This window comes from Chironomus tepperi, unplaced genomic scaffold (genome assembly GCF_022539635.2).
Source record: "Chironomus tepperi strain 1889 unplaced genomic scaffold, CSIRO-AGI_Ctep_v1 contig_163, whole genome shotgun sequence".
NCBI lineage: Eukaryota > Metazoa > Arthropoda > Insecta > Diptera > Chironomidae > Chironomus > Chironomus tepperi.
In genome coordinates this window covers 2,553,198-2,569,769 of record NW_027226285.1, presented here as the reverse complement: position 1 = coordinate 2,569,769, position 16,572 = coordinate 2,553,198, and the positions used below count along the sequence as shown (strand labels likewise).

General features: G+C 26.8%; 3 protein-coding genes across 3 annotated transcripts; all 3 read right to left on the bottom strand.

Annotated features, from left to right (window-relative positions):
- Positions 1-10,865: 10,865 nt before the first annotated feature.
- Ciz1 (Ciz1 zinc finger protein) lies at positions 10,866-13,967 on the bottom strand. Its single transcript, XM_070637778.1, has 7 exons — positions 13,673-13,967; positions 13,526-13,597; positions 12,072-12,953; positions 11,749-12,009; positions 11,494-11,683; positions 11,066-11,432; positions 10,866-11,000 (listed from the first exon to the last, which is right to left on the bottom strand). Exons 1-7 carry the CDS (start codon positions 13,799-13,801, stop codon positions 10,979-10,981), a joined length of 1,923 nt encoding a protein of 640 aa, XP_070493879.1. The 5' UTR covers positions 13,802-13,967; the 3' UTR covers positions 10,866-10,978.
- Positions 13,968-14,706: 739 nt separating this feature from the next.
- ND-19 (NADH dehydrogenase [ubiquinone] 1 alpha subcomplex subunit 8) lies at positions 14,707-15,718 on the bottom strand. The gene is made up of 4 exons (XM_070637610.1): positions 15,645-15,718; positions 15,335-15,462; positions 15,096-15,271; positions 14,707-15,029 (listed from the first exon to the last, which is right to left on the bottom strand). Exons 2-4 carry the CDS (start codon positions 15,458-15,460, stop codon positions 14,807-14,809), a joined length of 525 nt encoding a protein of 174 aa, XP_070493711.1. The 5' UTR covers positions 15,461-15,462; positions 15,645-15,718; the 3' UTR covers positions 14,707-14,806.
- Positions 15,712-16,500, bottom strand: LOC139088396 (nucleolar protein 16). Its single transcript, XM_070637609.1, has 2 exons — positions 16,312-16,500; positions 15,712-16,251 (listed from the first exon to the last, which is right to left on the bottom strand). The coding sequence occupies exons 1-2, from the start codon at positions 16,410-16,412 to the stop codon at positions 15,750-15,752; spliced, it is 603 nt and encodes a 200-aa protein (XP_070493710.1). The 5' UTR covers positions 16,413-16,500; the 3' UTR covers positions 15,712-15,749.
- Between the last annotated feature and the right edge of the window lie 72 nt (positions 16,501-16,572).

The following is a 16,572-nucleotide window of genomic DNA, read 5'->3' as shown; positions in this document are numbered from 1 at the left end:
TAAAATTATTTTAAAATAAAAATACATTTTAACCGCACACAAATAAGCAAAAAGAATTGAAGGCAAAAAACTTTTGCTTGCATGTGTGCATTTTTATTTTATACTTGCTTTGCCAACGTTTCTCATTAGATTATTAATAGGGTAAAGAATATAATTTTTGTGGTAATATAATTTTTGTGGTATTGACATTTTTTTGGAAATTCTATTTTACACTGCTTTTCACTTCCAGAAAGTTAAATAAATTATGAAAGAATGCTATTAAAATGATATATGTTTAGTTTTATGGAGCTTTTACCTTACTATAACTAAGTTTTATCGATCCAAAAATTTACCCTAAAAATTCAAGTTTTTACTACAATTTTCAATTAAATATTTTCTTAAGGAATTATCACTGATTCATCTAGAAAGTGGACTAATATGATAAAACAAACCATATATTTTCACAATAATTAGTATTAAACAGTTAAAGTTAATTAGTTTAACTAAAAAAACACATTTAAAATATGTAAACATTGAATATAATTTTTGTGGTAAAAAAATCTAATTTTTGTGGTATTTTTTCTAAGAAATTTTTTGGTTGATTTTTCCCTAAGGTTGATGCTCCCCTATCTCATTTAAAATTTAAAAATTCGTTATATTTTTTTCAACTTTTTTTGTGAATTAATTTATCATTTTCCACATGCTTTGCAGACTTAAATTGAACTTAAATTAGTTGAATATAAGCCTGATAATAAATTTAGCCAATCTTCTTGAAGAATTAAGCTACAAATTCTCAATTTATTATTACCACAAAAATTATATTTTTTTACCACAAAAATTATATTTCATACCACAAAAATTATATTCACTAATAAAATCAGTTTTTCACGAAAACTGTTATTTTAGGATAAATTTTGATTAGCTTATAGTAAATTTCCTTGTTTCCTTAATATTTTGCCGAAGAAATTGTCCTAAAAGAATTAACACGTGAAAAGTTATGAACTTTTAAAATCTTGAAGATTGAAATTACCACAAAAATTATATTCTTTACCCTAATTGAATTTATTCCCAATTTCTAAGATTTTTTTGATCTCCGGCAAAAATTTTTAAATTAAAATTTTATGTATCCATTTATTTAATAATTCTACCTATTATTTATGTTCCTACACCCAAAAAATAATTAAAATTAATATTTTAAAAGTTTAAATAGTATAGGAAGTGCACTCATTTGAAAGAATTTTAATAATTTGTTAAAAAATAAAGCAGCATTTATTCAATCAGCATTTATTTTTAATATAATAGAGTTTATTTATTTTAACACAACTAAGATTATACAATGTTTGCGATTTCCACTTCGTTTATTCAGCAACAATGTATTTTTCTGCACTTTTAACTATCGAGTGGGCTTTCGTTTTGTCCGATTATTTATGTATTTGTGTATATTTAACTTGAAATGAATTTCTTGTGATACTTGTATTTGTGCAGAAAAATGCACTGATCTTCGTGCAGTTCATACAAATAAGGTTCTTTTTATTGTAAAGTAAATAAATTACTTTTTTGAGTTCGTGCTATCATTTTACACTGCTATATATGATATTTGCAATAAATATAGCAAGAAATTATTAAGTAGAGTGTATTTTGTACTATGCTCTATTTATAGCTACTTTGAATCATTATTAAAATAATTTAAATGAAGTTATTTTGATAAATTAGATTTTCACACTATTTGATAGTTTTTTTTTGGAATGTAATACATTTTTTAAAATCCTAAATACCCAATGTTAAAAAAATCGAAATAATTATTGTTAACACTGCATTTTTGTGTGAGTAATCTGCTTAATTGATAGAGATTTTCATACGACTAGCATATGATTTGTAATTTAATTTTAAATGAAAGATAGTTTTTAAAAAGGAACATAGAGCAATATGTTTTCATCTGGAAGCTCATGAGTTTGAAAAGGAAATAATATACATATTAATTTAACTGTAATCATCAGGTAACATTAATTATCTCTTATCGTTTTTAATTATTTCAATTTACAAAATTTAAATAATTATTTAAAAATAAAATGGTTTGATAACTTTTGCCCGAAAAAAATTCAATTAATAAGTTAAATTATATATATGTGTCTTTGTTTGGTTGATACATGTGAGTCCGTCCAAACTTTTGTTAAACCTGAATGTTTATCGTATCTTACATTAATATTTGATTTTGCTATTAAAGTCATATAATACATGCTGTTCAAACTTCAAAGTTTATCATTTAAAGAAATAATTGAATTCACGAAAGAATTCAAAAAACAATTAAAATAAGTAAGTTGAAAATGTGTATTTCCTTTTTTAAAAAAATTTTTAGAAACTTTATCTATCCTTGATTTGCTGTATAATGCAATTTTACTTGGTTCCCATAAAAATACTTTGCACAATTAACTACATGTAATCTTCTCTTGCCTGTTTTCTCTTTTCTGTCTTAAAAAATTAACTTGGAAGACTGCATAATTACCATAACATTTTGAATTGTTATGCACATCATTGTAACTAAGAAAACACGATTTTTTTTGCACTGAACGATTATTTGCCTCTTTCGACATTGATTGAAATATAAAATTAGATGATCGTTAAATGAATAATTGAGAAAAATGCAACAATATAAATAATAAGTTTAAAAATATAAATAAAAAAGCACGATCGCTTACACTAAGGTATGAACTCATTTTTTTTTTTAAAAAAAAAGAAAAAGATTGACTAAATTCTTTAACTTTGATTTTCTACAATTTATTGTTAATCAAATACCTTTATGATAAATAAAACCCATCTATCTATCTATCTACAAATATTTTTACAAAAAATAATGTTTTAAACTGTGATGAAATAATGTGTTCCTTCCCATATGAATGTTAAGATATTTTTCTAGAAATTCTAACCATTAATGATGAACTATTTGAAACCACAATTAAAAGTTTTTTTGATGTTCACAAGATATGGAATTTTGAAAATTGAAAAAGTGTGTCGACAATGATCACTATAAATCTAAGTCCAATTTTTTATGGTTTAAATCAATTAGATTTAAATAACTTTCATTTGGTACATACCGTTTAGTTCAGATTGCCCAGAAGTTATTTTTTGCGTTAAGCACTGACATTTATCTATCAAATGAAAAAAAAACTATTTTAATAACTTTGACAAAAGAAATTACTTTTTTTCGACATTTTTTGATAGCAATTAAAAATTCCTTTTTTGTTAATATTTATTTTTTATTAAATTTAAAATTTATGTTTTATGTTATGTTATAGGTTTCACTGTTTCACTATAGCAAAATAGTCTAATGCTTGAAATTTATCATCAAAACCATTAAGAAAAACAAAAAAAGGATTTACAGAAATTGTATATAATAATAATAATATAATAATATAATAAATTTATTACCAACGGTATTTGATTAACAATAAAATATGTATAATTCTGATATTTCTTTACTAATTATAATATTCATATTTGACACGAAACTTTAAACAATTCAGAGATACTTCAAACAATTCTGAGATACTTCATATTCTTCTATTCGGAGCTGCATTGTAGCACTTTAGTATCAACGCTGTATTGCCAAAAAGCACCCTCGAGAAGGTGATTTATGTCTTTAATACTCGCGCATACTGGTGGGTCCGAATTGGATACAATTTCCACTCTGCAGCCACACTCAATATACATGATTCCACCCTTCGGTCTAGTGCTGCTTCGGTCTAGTGATTATCGCGAGAAATTGTGTTAAAAAATTGATCATAAAAGTTATAAATGGCTAGTTATCAAGGTTTAAAAAAGACATTCAAACCTTTAGTTAGATTTGAAAGTTTTAAATACTGATGACTATCAATTAAAATAATTTCTATCACGAACAAAAACTGACAAATTCATGTTTGTTAATTAATTTTAAAAGGTTAAAAAAATATTTGTCTATTTTTCTAGAACGAAAAAACGAGATTCACATCTTTCTAAAGCATGAACTTAACAAATATCTGTATTTAAAAACCCTTAACAGTAGTTGATTTGCGCGAATTGTTTTTTTCATTACCAAAAAGCAGATTTATAACCAATGCTGAGCCATTAAGTAGGAAAACATATTCCACAATATAAGAATTGTACTCAGAGCTTTCACATAAACCGTAGATTACCAAAATTTTGAACTCGAAATCGACTCAGCTATAGTCTAAACTTTTTCCAAATCTTTTAAGTCATATTCAAAAATAGACAATTTTTAAAAACTTTTAGATTTAGTTAGGAAAAATTAGGGAAAAGTTCAAAATAATAGCTTAATTGTCAATTCTAGAGTTACTAGGGCTAGATTTAAAGGATGTGGTATACACAAAAAGTTCCAACCGAAAATTTCCAACAAAATTCTTTTTCTATTTCAAATTTATAAATTTTCACTATCAATTTAGTTTTTAAATTGTTATGTTTTTAAAAACAAAAATAAATTATTCTAATAATAAATTGAAAAAAAAAAATATATTTTATACAATATCTGATTCTTAGGTAGTGTTTTTTAAAATAGAAAATAAGAAACAATGTCTCGACAAAGTCTATGTTATGCATATTTAAGCATTCACGATATTGTGTAAAGTAAAAGAAGTTTGCATATTATTTTCATTTTATGGTAGAAAAACTTGAATCTTTACTTTTTAAATAAAGTAAAGTGACTGTACAATCCTGTGGTAGCTTATTAAAAGAGGAGAAAAAACGCAGATCACTACATCTTTTGAATAACACAATCAAAATAAATTAAGTTAGTTGACAAAGTAAGACTTTCATTCCAAAATTTTAAAAATAAAAAAAAATTTAAAAATAAATTTTCTTGTTTTAACTTTACAAAAATTATTGGTTTTAAAATAGAATATACAGAAGAATTTATTGAAGTAAGCTTAATTTCTTTAGTTTGATGATTTCCCCCAATCATCATTGCAAAATTCTGGATTGATATAGAATCAAAAGATTTAATGTTGTTTGCATGCATGTAGACAAAAAGAAGGAAAGATTTTTATGTCTTTCCTGAGCGCATCAAACAAAGCAAAAAAAGAATAGTGATTAAAAATATATTTTTTTTATTGAGTAGCAGAACATTTCTGGCAGTAAAAGTCTAGAGAGAAGACAGGAAGAAGATGAAACACAATGTTGCAATATTACTTCTCGCTTTATTCTGCTTTTGATGGAGTCTCACATCAACTTCGAAATTTTGTTTGTGCAAATGATATGCTTTCCGAATGTGTCTGAACACATCTCTACGGTTATAGCAGAATTGAAGAAAAAAATATTTTTTTTTTCTAATTTTGTCTTAAGTACTTAAAGTTAACACATAATAGCCTTTCTTTGATAAATTTCAGAATATTCTATATTCGACTTATTTTGTTATATTTAAATTTTAAGAGGGATTTTAAGCAAAATATTTTTTAAATTACAAATTTAATCATGAGCATTTGTTATTCTGTCTGCACCTCCCATTGAGATTTTATTTTGTTCAGACAATTTTTCGCCCAAATAAATGCGCACAATTCAATGTATTTTTGGATCGATTGAAAACTCAACTTTTATGAACAAACTTTTGTAGAGCTATTAATGGCATAACACATAAACAGATCTTCAAATCTTCTCAAAAGGATCTCACAAAATATTGAGAAACGATTTTATGATTTTTCTGAGAATATTTTATTTCTTTTCATTTCAACGATATATGCTATTTGAAAAGAAGGCTCAAGCAGAAATAAAAAAAAACTTTACAGCTTTGCAATGTGATTGAGTTTCTGAATTCTACGCTGCAAAATCAGAAAAAATTGAAATGCAATTAAGTTGCAATCAAAACACGCATAAAAAATCCTCAATCAATTCAGTTATCAAACTGCAGTCACATAAAAATAAACTTTATTAAAAACACATTCAAAAAATATCTAAAGCTTTTGCATTTCGTTTCATCGATTCCAACATATTCAGTGTTTATATATTTATTCATTTTTTATTATTGGAATAATCCGCGTATAAATGGCATATTTGAATGACGCTTTTTATAGAATCAAATTATTGGATTTTGTCGCCACTATATTTCTATAGATTGATTAAGGGAGCAAGAATTATTGAAAATTGATACCATAGGGAGTTTTTTGATAACTTTTTGGTTTGTTTACTGTATGATTTAATAAATATTGATTAAAATACTAATCAAAATGATTATGTTTTTAATTCTTGCATCAAAGTTTTTCGTTGTATTGTACAAAAAAAATTCGGAAGGCCCAGAATTTTAATCTTTATCAACTTTGGAATGAAAAAATTATATTGGGTCGGAGACATATATATAATACGAGCCAATTATTGACAAATTTAAAAATAATATGTGACTGGTCATGACAAATGAAAAAGAGAATTTTCATATTTTATAATGTGATGAAGTAGCAAGAATGCGCAATATTTGCCAAGCTCTTGTTGCTATTTTTCTATCCTTTGAAAATAGATTCAGTTTTGAATTAAAGATACATGATTTGTAAATTGAAAAAAAGAAAATCATAGCAAACTACAGTTGTGAACTTATTTAGCGCATTTCAGAGCAATCAATTATAATGCTCGGAAAAGATTTAATAAACATATAAAAAGTATTGTTATTTCATCCTGTTTTACTTATCCTTTGTCGCCATTCACAAAATGATATATATTTTTGAGTATTCAAAATCTTTTAAATGATATTTGCTAAATACGTAAAATCATCAATTATATGTCGAGCTCAAAATGAAATTATGTTCAAGATATACACAAGGATAAAATTAGAGCATTATGACATTGCGACTAAAAATTATGTTAAATATCTTTAAATAAAAATTATTGCATTGAAATCTTTCTGCAACAGCTCATAAATCGTATAAATGTAATAAATTGTGACTCAGTTCAAATTCAATGATTACAAAAATGTATCTAATTAATTGTACATAAGCCAAATGTCTATAAATAATCGAGCAAGCAGAAAATATTGAAAAAAGGAAAGAATTTCTTCGTGTCTGTAGCAAGTTTCTGTGTGACATAAATTATTACAAAAATATTTTTTCCCGTTATTAATTAGTTTCATGTTTTTATGAAAAATAATTTATCATTGATGCATTTTTTTTTTTCTTTTTTCGTTTCAATCAATTTCAATTCTACATTAATGAATTTACAATCAACACCATCAATAACATCATTAGTGATGTTATTTTCACGTTATTGTTTTTAAATTACACGTGGATGTGAAAATAAAATCAAGAGGAAATTGTTGATTTTTTAAAGGACACACGACATTGTAATGGAAAATTGAAAATTAAAATTATGTTCTTGTATATAATGCGAATCGGCCAACAAAGATAATGACATGAAGTTTCCATATTCATCACATATTTACATTCATTTATAACAGAATAATGATTATGATGATAATGCTGATGATGGTTAAAAGGTGGCAAGTGGAATACGGCAAATTTTCGAACCATAATTCTGCAGGCCTTTTTTTTGAAGAGAACAACGATACTAAAAGGACGTATTACAAATAAAAAGTTTTAGGCAATTTTCACATCCCGCTCCCTGTACATTTCCCATTGACAATCGATGGAACTGCAATGGTAATTAATTTGTATGAATACATGTGTACTGTATGCAATTCTGTTTCAATTTACAATGCAAAAAATGCACAAGGCAACAAACAAACAAATTTGTCCAAATAATGAATGAATTGTATACTGTAAAAATTATTTAAAATTGATTGAGATAAACGTGAAAAAGGATAGAATCGAAAGTGTGAAGCATTTTAGCAATATACTCACATGTGTCGTGACGAATTGCTGATGATGGTTTTTTGAACATATTGTATATATGCATATTTGTGGAAGTGAATTCAATTAAATTGTTCATTTGAACTTAATTACAATTGTCGAATGCCAAAAACTGTATGCTCAAATAACATTTTGAATCATGCTTATTTTTTCTTTACAATCATAAAAATTTCATTACAAATAATATTGTCAATGAAAACCTTGGATAAATTTATATTTAAATATTAAACTATTAAAACAGTTAAAGAAGTTCTTTTCTGAAAATAAGTTGGTATTCCACAAAAGGAAGGATTTTCCTATCACATAAAGTTGGTAGATTAATCACAGATTAACGATACATTACTAGAAACCTTTTCAATTTAATGACTCTAATTTTATTTTATGTGGATGAGTTTTTTTTTTGTAATTTTCTATGAATTTGAGCTATTATGTAATGTAAAAATATCGTAAAGCTAGTCACAAATTCTCTAAGGATAATATTTTCACATCTGAACACATATACTTTACATATAGATTGCTTTATAATTGTGGTTTTATACTTTATTGTAAATTTACTAAAATTAACTAGTGCCTTAATAATATAATAGATTTTTTTTAAATATTAACAATAATACTTTTAAATTAAACAATTTGATTTTAAAAAATATTAAAAGTTCTCGTCCCAATCTTCTCACATTTTTTCCTAGAAAATTACCATATAAAAGGGAACTTTTATGCCTTAAACTAAACTCTTTTATCAACATATTTTTTCATCCGAATAAAATTTATTTTCCGACGTTTTCTAGCTCAACTTAATTGAATTTTTATTTCCTCGCTCGCTCAGATAAGGGGAAATTGAATGAAAATAATTTTTGTGAGTACATCAACATTGAATTATTTTGCAAACAACAATTTTTTGACAAAAATAATTGTTGAGTGAATTTGTGTTGACGAGTTTATCACTTACTCAATTTTTTAGTTGTTTGCAATTTTATTCAATTGTGATTCAATTTTTGTTGATTTTTAAAGGAATCACATAAATGCACAAAAATAAAATTTGAATACCACATTTTTTATTTAAATTATTAGAATTTTTGATTTTTGTGACAAAAAAATCATTTTTAACAATAAAATAAAATTGACAGCAAAGTGTGAACGAAAGAATCAAAAATCAACAAGTTTTGCAATTTTAATTTCTCTTTTTAAATATTTTATTGAAAAAATTAATTAATAATTAATTTATGGCTTCTGTCGAATGAGATTTTCAATTTGTCAATCATAAAAACATGAGCAAGTTTTAGGTAGGTAATAATTTCTCTTTCAAAGTTTTATCAATATTTTTTTTTTTCAAAATTTCACTTCAATTACATTTTATTTAGTTTTATCGTATAAAAAGTATTTATAATTTAAACTTTTTGTGCCCAAAACGAAGAAGAAAAAATGCAAATTTTAAAATAGAAATTGCAATATTATGCAATGTTTTATTATATATATATAATATATTTTTTTTTTTTTTATTTTTTTTTGTAAAACCGGAAGACAGTTCTATACAAATTTTCACCCTTTCTTTTTAAACGTTTTTTGTATGAGATGATGATTATATGAATCGATACATGCTTTGAAATTTCTATACTTTTCAGACATTTATTTTAATCATTGTCTCCAATTTGTGAACAATATGTTTTATTTAGTTTTTTTTTTAAAAATGTATTTATTGATGCTCAAGTTGGTTAAAAAATTAGAATCATCAAAATGCGATAAAAATTTTTTTTTGGCCAAAAAATATATGAATGAAGGAACAAAATTTTAATATTGACTTGAGCTTCAATCAATTTAGTTTTTGTATGTTCAATAGCCATTACTTTTATGATATTGAAACATCTGCGAAATGAAGCTTATTTACGGTTGAATAATATAAACGGTTCAAAAAACTGTTTTAGAAGAATGTAACAATATTTTTTTTAACAAAGTTAAATATAAAATATATAATTCACACATGGACAAAAAGTTTAAGCTAGGTTTTCAGAATGTTTTAGAATTTTTAAAAAAAGGTTGCTCACCATTGCGTTAACGAAACAATTAATCACATAGCTGTACAAATTTTAAAAATGGTCTATGTGTAAAACCTTATCGGAAAATTCTTTGCTTTGCTTCATCCATTGTTATGGACTATTTTTTGAGTTCACATTTGTTTTTACCCCATGCTGGTGCTGTAAAATAATTTTTGTTTTTCCTATGCGAAACTCGAAAGAAAAAGTGTGAAAATGTTTATTGAAAGGAAATGCATGAGTTAGTAGTGTTTTTTTTTTATCCTTTATTCATACATTTTCTATACATATAGCTCCAATGCTGTTGCTTTTAGTTGTTACATTTACATATACCAGAGTGGCAAAATAATATTTTTCACTTTCCATTCTTTTTTGCCTCATACGATTTTTTTAAATTATTAATTGACGAACAAATAGTTAATAATTAAAGTTGGTGGTATGGCCCTGTATGGATCATGGATGCAGATAGAAAAATGAAATTTATATTCATTCAATATGCTTTCATTGAAGAGAGAATATATATATATATATATATATATATATATATATATATATATGTATATATATACATTTTTAAAAAATTACTTCAAACATTGTTGAATAATTTAAAATCAATATTCGAAATAAAGCAATCACAATGCCAATAGATGCTTAATGAATAATATCCCGATTTCCTCTTAAACACATCAAATTATAAAATTGTTATTAATTTAGTTATGACTATCTCTTGGTGCTTTTTTTATACAATTTGAATAAATTTTGCTTTAAGGATAGCAGTTTTTTCGCATACCTAGTAAAAACAACAACGAATAATAATTGACTAATAAAAAATTAAATAAATCAATAGCTACAGTGAGATAAATAAAGTAAAATCACTCCTTACTGAGATTTGAATGAAGAGAACGAAAACAGCGGACAAAGTTTGCTGATAGTTATTTTTCTAGTTATCAATATCGTTTATAAATTATGATGTTCCATTGTTACTTTTGGAATTGTGTTTATGTAATGAATGCAATACTACACATTACTTTATTGAAATCATTTATTTATCATGCTTCGTAAAATATTACAATAGATTTAGGTGTAATTGTATGTTTAAATTCAAATCTGAAATGCAATAGAAATACCTGTTGAAAGTTAATCGTTGGATTCTGAATACCTAATAGACACAAAAAATAATATAATTAATAAAACGAATAACAAAAATTAAATTAATATAACTACCTGTTAAATTTAGAGTCTTCAGAATGCTTACTCTCTTCATTAGTATTTTCATCGATATTAACATCTCTATCGACTTCATTGTCGTTATTTATTTCGTCACTTCCATTTTGTTTGACTGATTTTTCGGGACTTTTCTTTGCTTCCATGGACACTTTTAGTTTCATTTTTCTTTCTTCGTCTTTCTTGTGATCCTGATAACGATTTATGTGACGTCTTGTCTTGCAATGATCTTTAATTAATTTTTCATCGTCGTCATTAGTATGATGATTATATGCAAAGTCTTGACATATGGAGCAGTAAAGAGCTTTTATTTTTTCAATGTATTCGTCTCCAAGAATAGTATCCGAAGTATTTAAATTTTCCGTCACTTTAATAAAAAAAAAATACAATAAATCTAATTAACAACACATATTTTTACAATTTCCTACCGTCGTCGTTCATTTCACCGTCATCAACGTTGCCAACAGAATCTACAGTCTTAAAATCGCCAATGTCCATTTCTTGCATATCGAATTCATCATCTGAGCCTTCCTGTGCCTTTAACTTTCTGCGTATGTGATCAGTGTGACACCGATGTATTTCATATTTCATAGGGGAAATAAGTTTCATTCGACAAATCTGAAGAAAATATTTAGCATTTTTTTTTTATTTAACATTAATGCAAAAACTAATGTTTTGCTTACCTTGCAGTAGGGTTTCAAAAAACAGCTAATTTTTTTGTGATCCTCTGACTCTCGATGTTCTTCCTTTGATTGGCGGAAATTCAATTTGCAAACTTGGCAATATTTACTTTGAATATCTTCAACATCTTTTATTCTTGCTTCAATTTCTAATTGCTTATCGCGTTGAAGCTTGCGCAAACGGTTTAATGTTGCACGAACTCTGAGACTAACTTCTCGCATTGCTAACAAATGTCTACGTCCACTCAAGTGAGAGCGATATTCCTTAAAGAATATTATAATTTGAAACATTACTTTGAAAAGTTTTTAGTTCTTTATTTACTTACTTGAGCAGAATTGCTTCGTTTTCCACAGTGAATACAAGAATACTCTATTCTTTCAAATTTACGAACTCTCTCTTTTGATGGTGTGCGACTGCGTGAAGGAGATTGTTTTGCACGAGAAAGTTTCTTCTCGTCGTCTTCATTCTTTGATGGTTCCTTTAAGAGCTTTTTCTCTTCTTGCAATGTCTCGTTTTCATCATTTACATCATCTTCCTCTTTTTGTTTTGCTTTTTTAATTTTCGTTTCATCTTTCATTGATGAATTTTTTCCACCTGTTGATTCATCATTCTCGTCTTCATCGAAATCCACATCATTCGCAATTGCTAAATAATCATCCTCGTTATCATCATTTTTGCGCTGGGCTTCTTCCGATTCCTTTTTTGGTGATCTAACCTCAATAGATGACTTAAGTCTTGTAGATGATGAGCTACCACCTTCATTAAGCTTTAAGCGAGCTTGACGTATTTTTCGAGCATATTCCTTTGCACGATTGATATTTGTCGGCCGTTTTGAAACCAATCCACTACGCAAATCAGTTCGTCGTAAAATTTTATTTACGCCCGTGCGAATAATACGAGTATTATTAGAACTTGCAATTCTTGATCGCAAAGCCAATCGACTTTTAATATTTGTGGATGTTGGTTTGTAGTCATTGCGATGACGAATTTGTGGACTCATATTACGATTCCTTCCTTCATTGTTTCGATATCCTCCCGAGTGCCTAGTATCCGAGTGAACATCTCGTTCTCTTGATCTTCTTGCAGGAGGTGAACGATTTCGAAAAGTCCTCTCATTTTTTGAATAATCATTACTTCGATACGATCTCTCATGCAATCCTCTGTCACCTCCATCATAAGATCGATTTCCACGATCACCTGTTCGGTCCTATTTCAATTTGTCAAGATTGATTTTTCATTGGTTTTTATATACATATAAAAAATAAATATCAAATTTGTGTAAAACAAATATCAATCATCAGCAATTCAAAATCGCTTGCTTCTCATCAATAAAATATCATTGAATCAGTCATTTGTTCTATCGTTTTTTATGTCCCATACTGGACATTTTTTTTTCTTATCAGAATACATATATTCATTCTTGTTCATTTCTTTTTTCTAATAAAAAATGTTCTCATTCTATTCGACATTTTTTCATGTTTTTAATTATCTCTTTCTCATTCTGAATTATTTTTGAATAATTTATCATCACAAAAACAATGACTATGCATGCTTAATAAGTTCATGTCATTGAAGTTGGCTTCAAAAATCTTTTTTTTTTTATAATCAGGATTCCAAGTATTTTTAAATGAGGGAAAATTTAAGAAAAAAATTGTTATTGATAATGATTATAGTATAAAGTCGCTCTTTAATACGATTTAATTTATATACACACATAAATGGTGTAATTATAAAGAATTTTTAATGTACCATTATTTTACATATCGGATTGTATATTACCTGGTAGGAATGACGTGGTTCATCATAATCTCGTCTGGGCTTCTTATTGTAATCATTTCGGTTTCCAAATGCCTTTTTCAAAATTTTATACAAAGACAGATTTGAGGTTAATTGTTCATTTTTGAAAAAAATATACTATTTACTTACTTTATTGGGTAGATTTCTGTGTCTATCATCAGAATAATAGCGATCTCCTCTATCTTCTCTTCTCTCATTACGTGAGTAGCTCGACGGACCACTACTTTTATATGCACTGTTTCGATCAAAATTTCTCATTTTTTCCGAATTGAATTATTTCTTATCGTTAGACAAATTTCAGTACTTTTTATGCTTGCTTCTCTATTGAATTCTTATATTATACTACTCAAATATTTTTATTATTGAATATTATCAATTAACCTGTGAAAATTAAACTTTTTTATTTTAAGTTTTGAAACTTTTTCAAAACTTAGGTAAGTAAAGTAAAAAAATCTGTGTAAAGAATATTCAAGCGCACTTCGAAGGAAGCGCATTTTCTCAATGTTAGAAATCGAAATTATGATTTCTAGTTAGGGGCCCTTATTACGTTCCGCAATAAAATGACTTTCTAGACCTTCCCTCCCCCCTCGTTACAAAAAGTCCATGCCAAAAAATTTTTTTTCTTTAGACTGACAAAACCCTAGATCAACCCACCTCCCCCAGCTTAAATAAAAGAAAAACATTTGTATGAAAAATTTGTAATAAAAGGAAGGGGGGTCTAAAATTCAGTTTTTTTACATAATTAATGAACCTTTATAGAAGGGTTAATAAGGCCCCTTAAGCCTAAATTTAGATTAGAACGCTCGATATGTGTGCAGTTCGATGGTTAAAAGTTATATATTTACTAAACGTAGTAAAAAGTACTTCACTTGAATAAAATCTTAATTTCAAAAATATTTACTTGTAACTTACACGTGTATGAATTTTTTTGCACTTTTAAAATGACTGATTATGTAAATCAAAAGTAAATTAAAAAGGTTTCACAAACTCTAGACAATTCCAGAATATTTACGTGATTAACTAAGAAAGAACAGTCTGACTTCTCAAAAAATATTCTGAAACCAATTGATTTGACAGACAAAAGAAGATTTTTCAAACGAGAATCTTTAAATACAGCTAACTAGGAGTAGGAAATTACTTCTAAAATTTAAAAACCGGTTAAATAATGTTAAATCTTGCTTTATTTTTTTTTTTTTGATGAATTTAATGTTTTCAAGACTAATAGCTTCCTCCAGAATTTTATATAAGCTTGATGTAATAAATTTACATCATATAATGAAGACGGCTTCCGAATTTAGCAGGTGGACGTGGATAATCATCTGGCAAGCCGGGAGTTGCATCTTCATATACTTTCTTTTCTCTTTTTGCTGGAGCTGGACGATCTGTATGATGAATTTTAGCACGGGAAAAGTATCCATATTCAGGTCTTTCTATTCCCAAGTTGTCAAGCATACATTTATCAAGAACTCCTTGAGTATTACGGCAACTGAAAATATATTAAAGCTTAATAGCCAGTTCTTACATTGGTCATAGAACTATATTTTGTTCATACTGTTTAAAATGTAAATCGCCACTGCTCTTATCTAAACAGTTAGCATATTGCGTGAATTCAGCATAACAAGTTTTCTTGACTTTACGAAAAAAATCAAGAGCACAAGCTGTCACAGCACGTCCTTCTGCTAAGCACTTTCTTGGATCATTAAGTTCCTGGCGACACAGCATAAATTCCTTAAAAACCATAAAAATTGCGTAACAATAAACAACAAAATAAATGAAATAAAATGTTCTCACATTATTCTGATTTTCGCAGTATTTTCCCATATGAAAAGCTCCAGCACGTAAAGATGCACTAGATAAACTCACTTCAGGAACAGTAAGTTCCTCTTCCGTCGGTAAAACATGATCAAATGTTGCCATCTCTAAATTTTCGAATGAAAAACGAAATTTTAGGTCAATACTGGTTAATACAACATATCACATTAATTAGATAATTTATTTTTATAATCTAGATATTAAATTCCATGATTACTACGTTTATATGCTTTAACTATAAATCTAAACTAGTTAAAATTTAAGATAAAAAATAATTTTCACAATTTACTTTTTTTGTTGTTTTGCTGGAAACCCTTGAAAAAAACACAGTTTAATATTCAAAATAAGAAAATACGTTATTTGTAAGTTGGTTGATCAAGTTTATTATTTTTATTTAATCATCTTCAAGATCAGTGTTTGATTCTTGCCACTTCGGATCGTTCTCAGTTATATCTGTGTCTATTATATTCCTTTCCTCCAAATATTTTGCAAATTGGTCAGGAATTGACATGAATTTCCGGATCTTTTGCCTAAACTGTCTCCATGTATGTTGATCATAATTCTTATGATCTTTTACCATTAATTTATAGTTTAATCCATACTTATCAATGTAATAGCTCAGAATTTTAACTTGATTCTTTGATATTTTAAATTTGCTTTCACGTAACTCTTTTGCACTCTTTTCTAGCCGTTCTACTACATGTTTTTTTGGACATTCTTGTAATTCTCCTTGAATGTCTTCTTCAACAAATCCATTTACTAATTTATTAATTGCTGTTTTATCCTGCTTGTAGTTTGGAGTTGGAAACTTCTTATTTACATTGAAAACCAATCCCATTTCATTGATATTTTTAGTTACGGACTTCCGATGATCGATATCATGCTTAATCTCTGCACTAGAATTATTAAATAAACAATATTATAATTTATGCATTTTTTGTACTTTATTTATTTACCATTTGATTTTTCCTGTACTGTTAAGCTTCTTCTTGAGGTTCTTTCTGTTTTTATCATATTGATATCTGTTTTGTCGACGGTTTTTTAGCGTTCGGACCATTTTTAATTAATTGCAAAAAAATGTGTTTTGTAAACAAGTATTTAGCTTCTTACCCTGAATTTTTTCCAAAAGTTTGAAGGGCACTAAACTATATTGAGAAAAAACGATGTAAAATGTTCAAAGATAAATAGTCCGTTTAAATAAAAACACGTGAAAATTG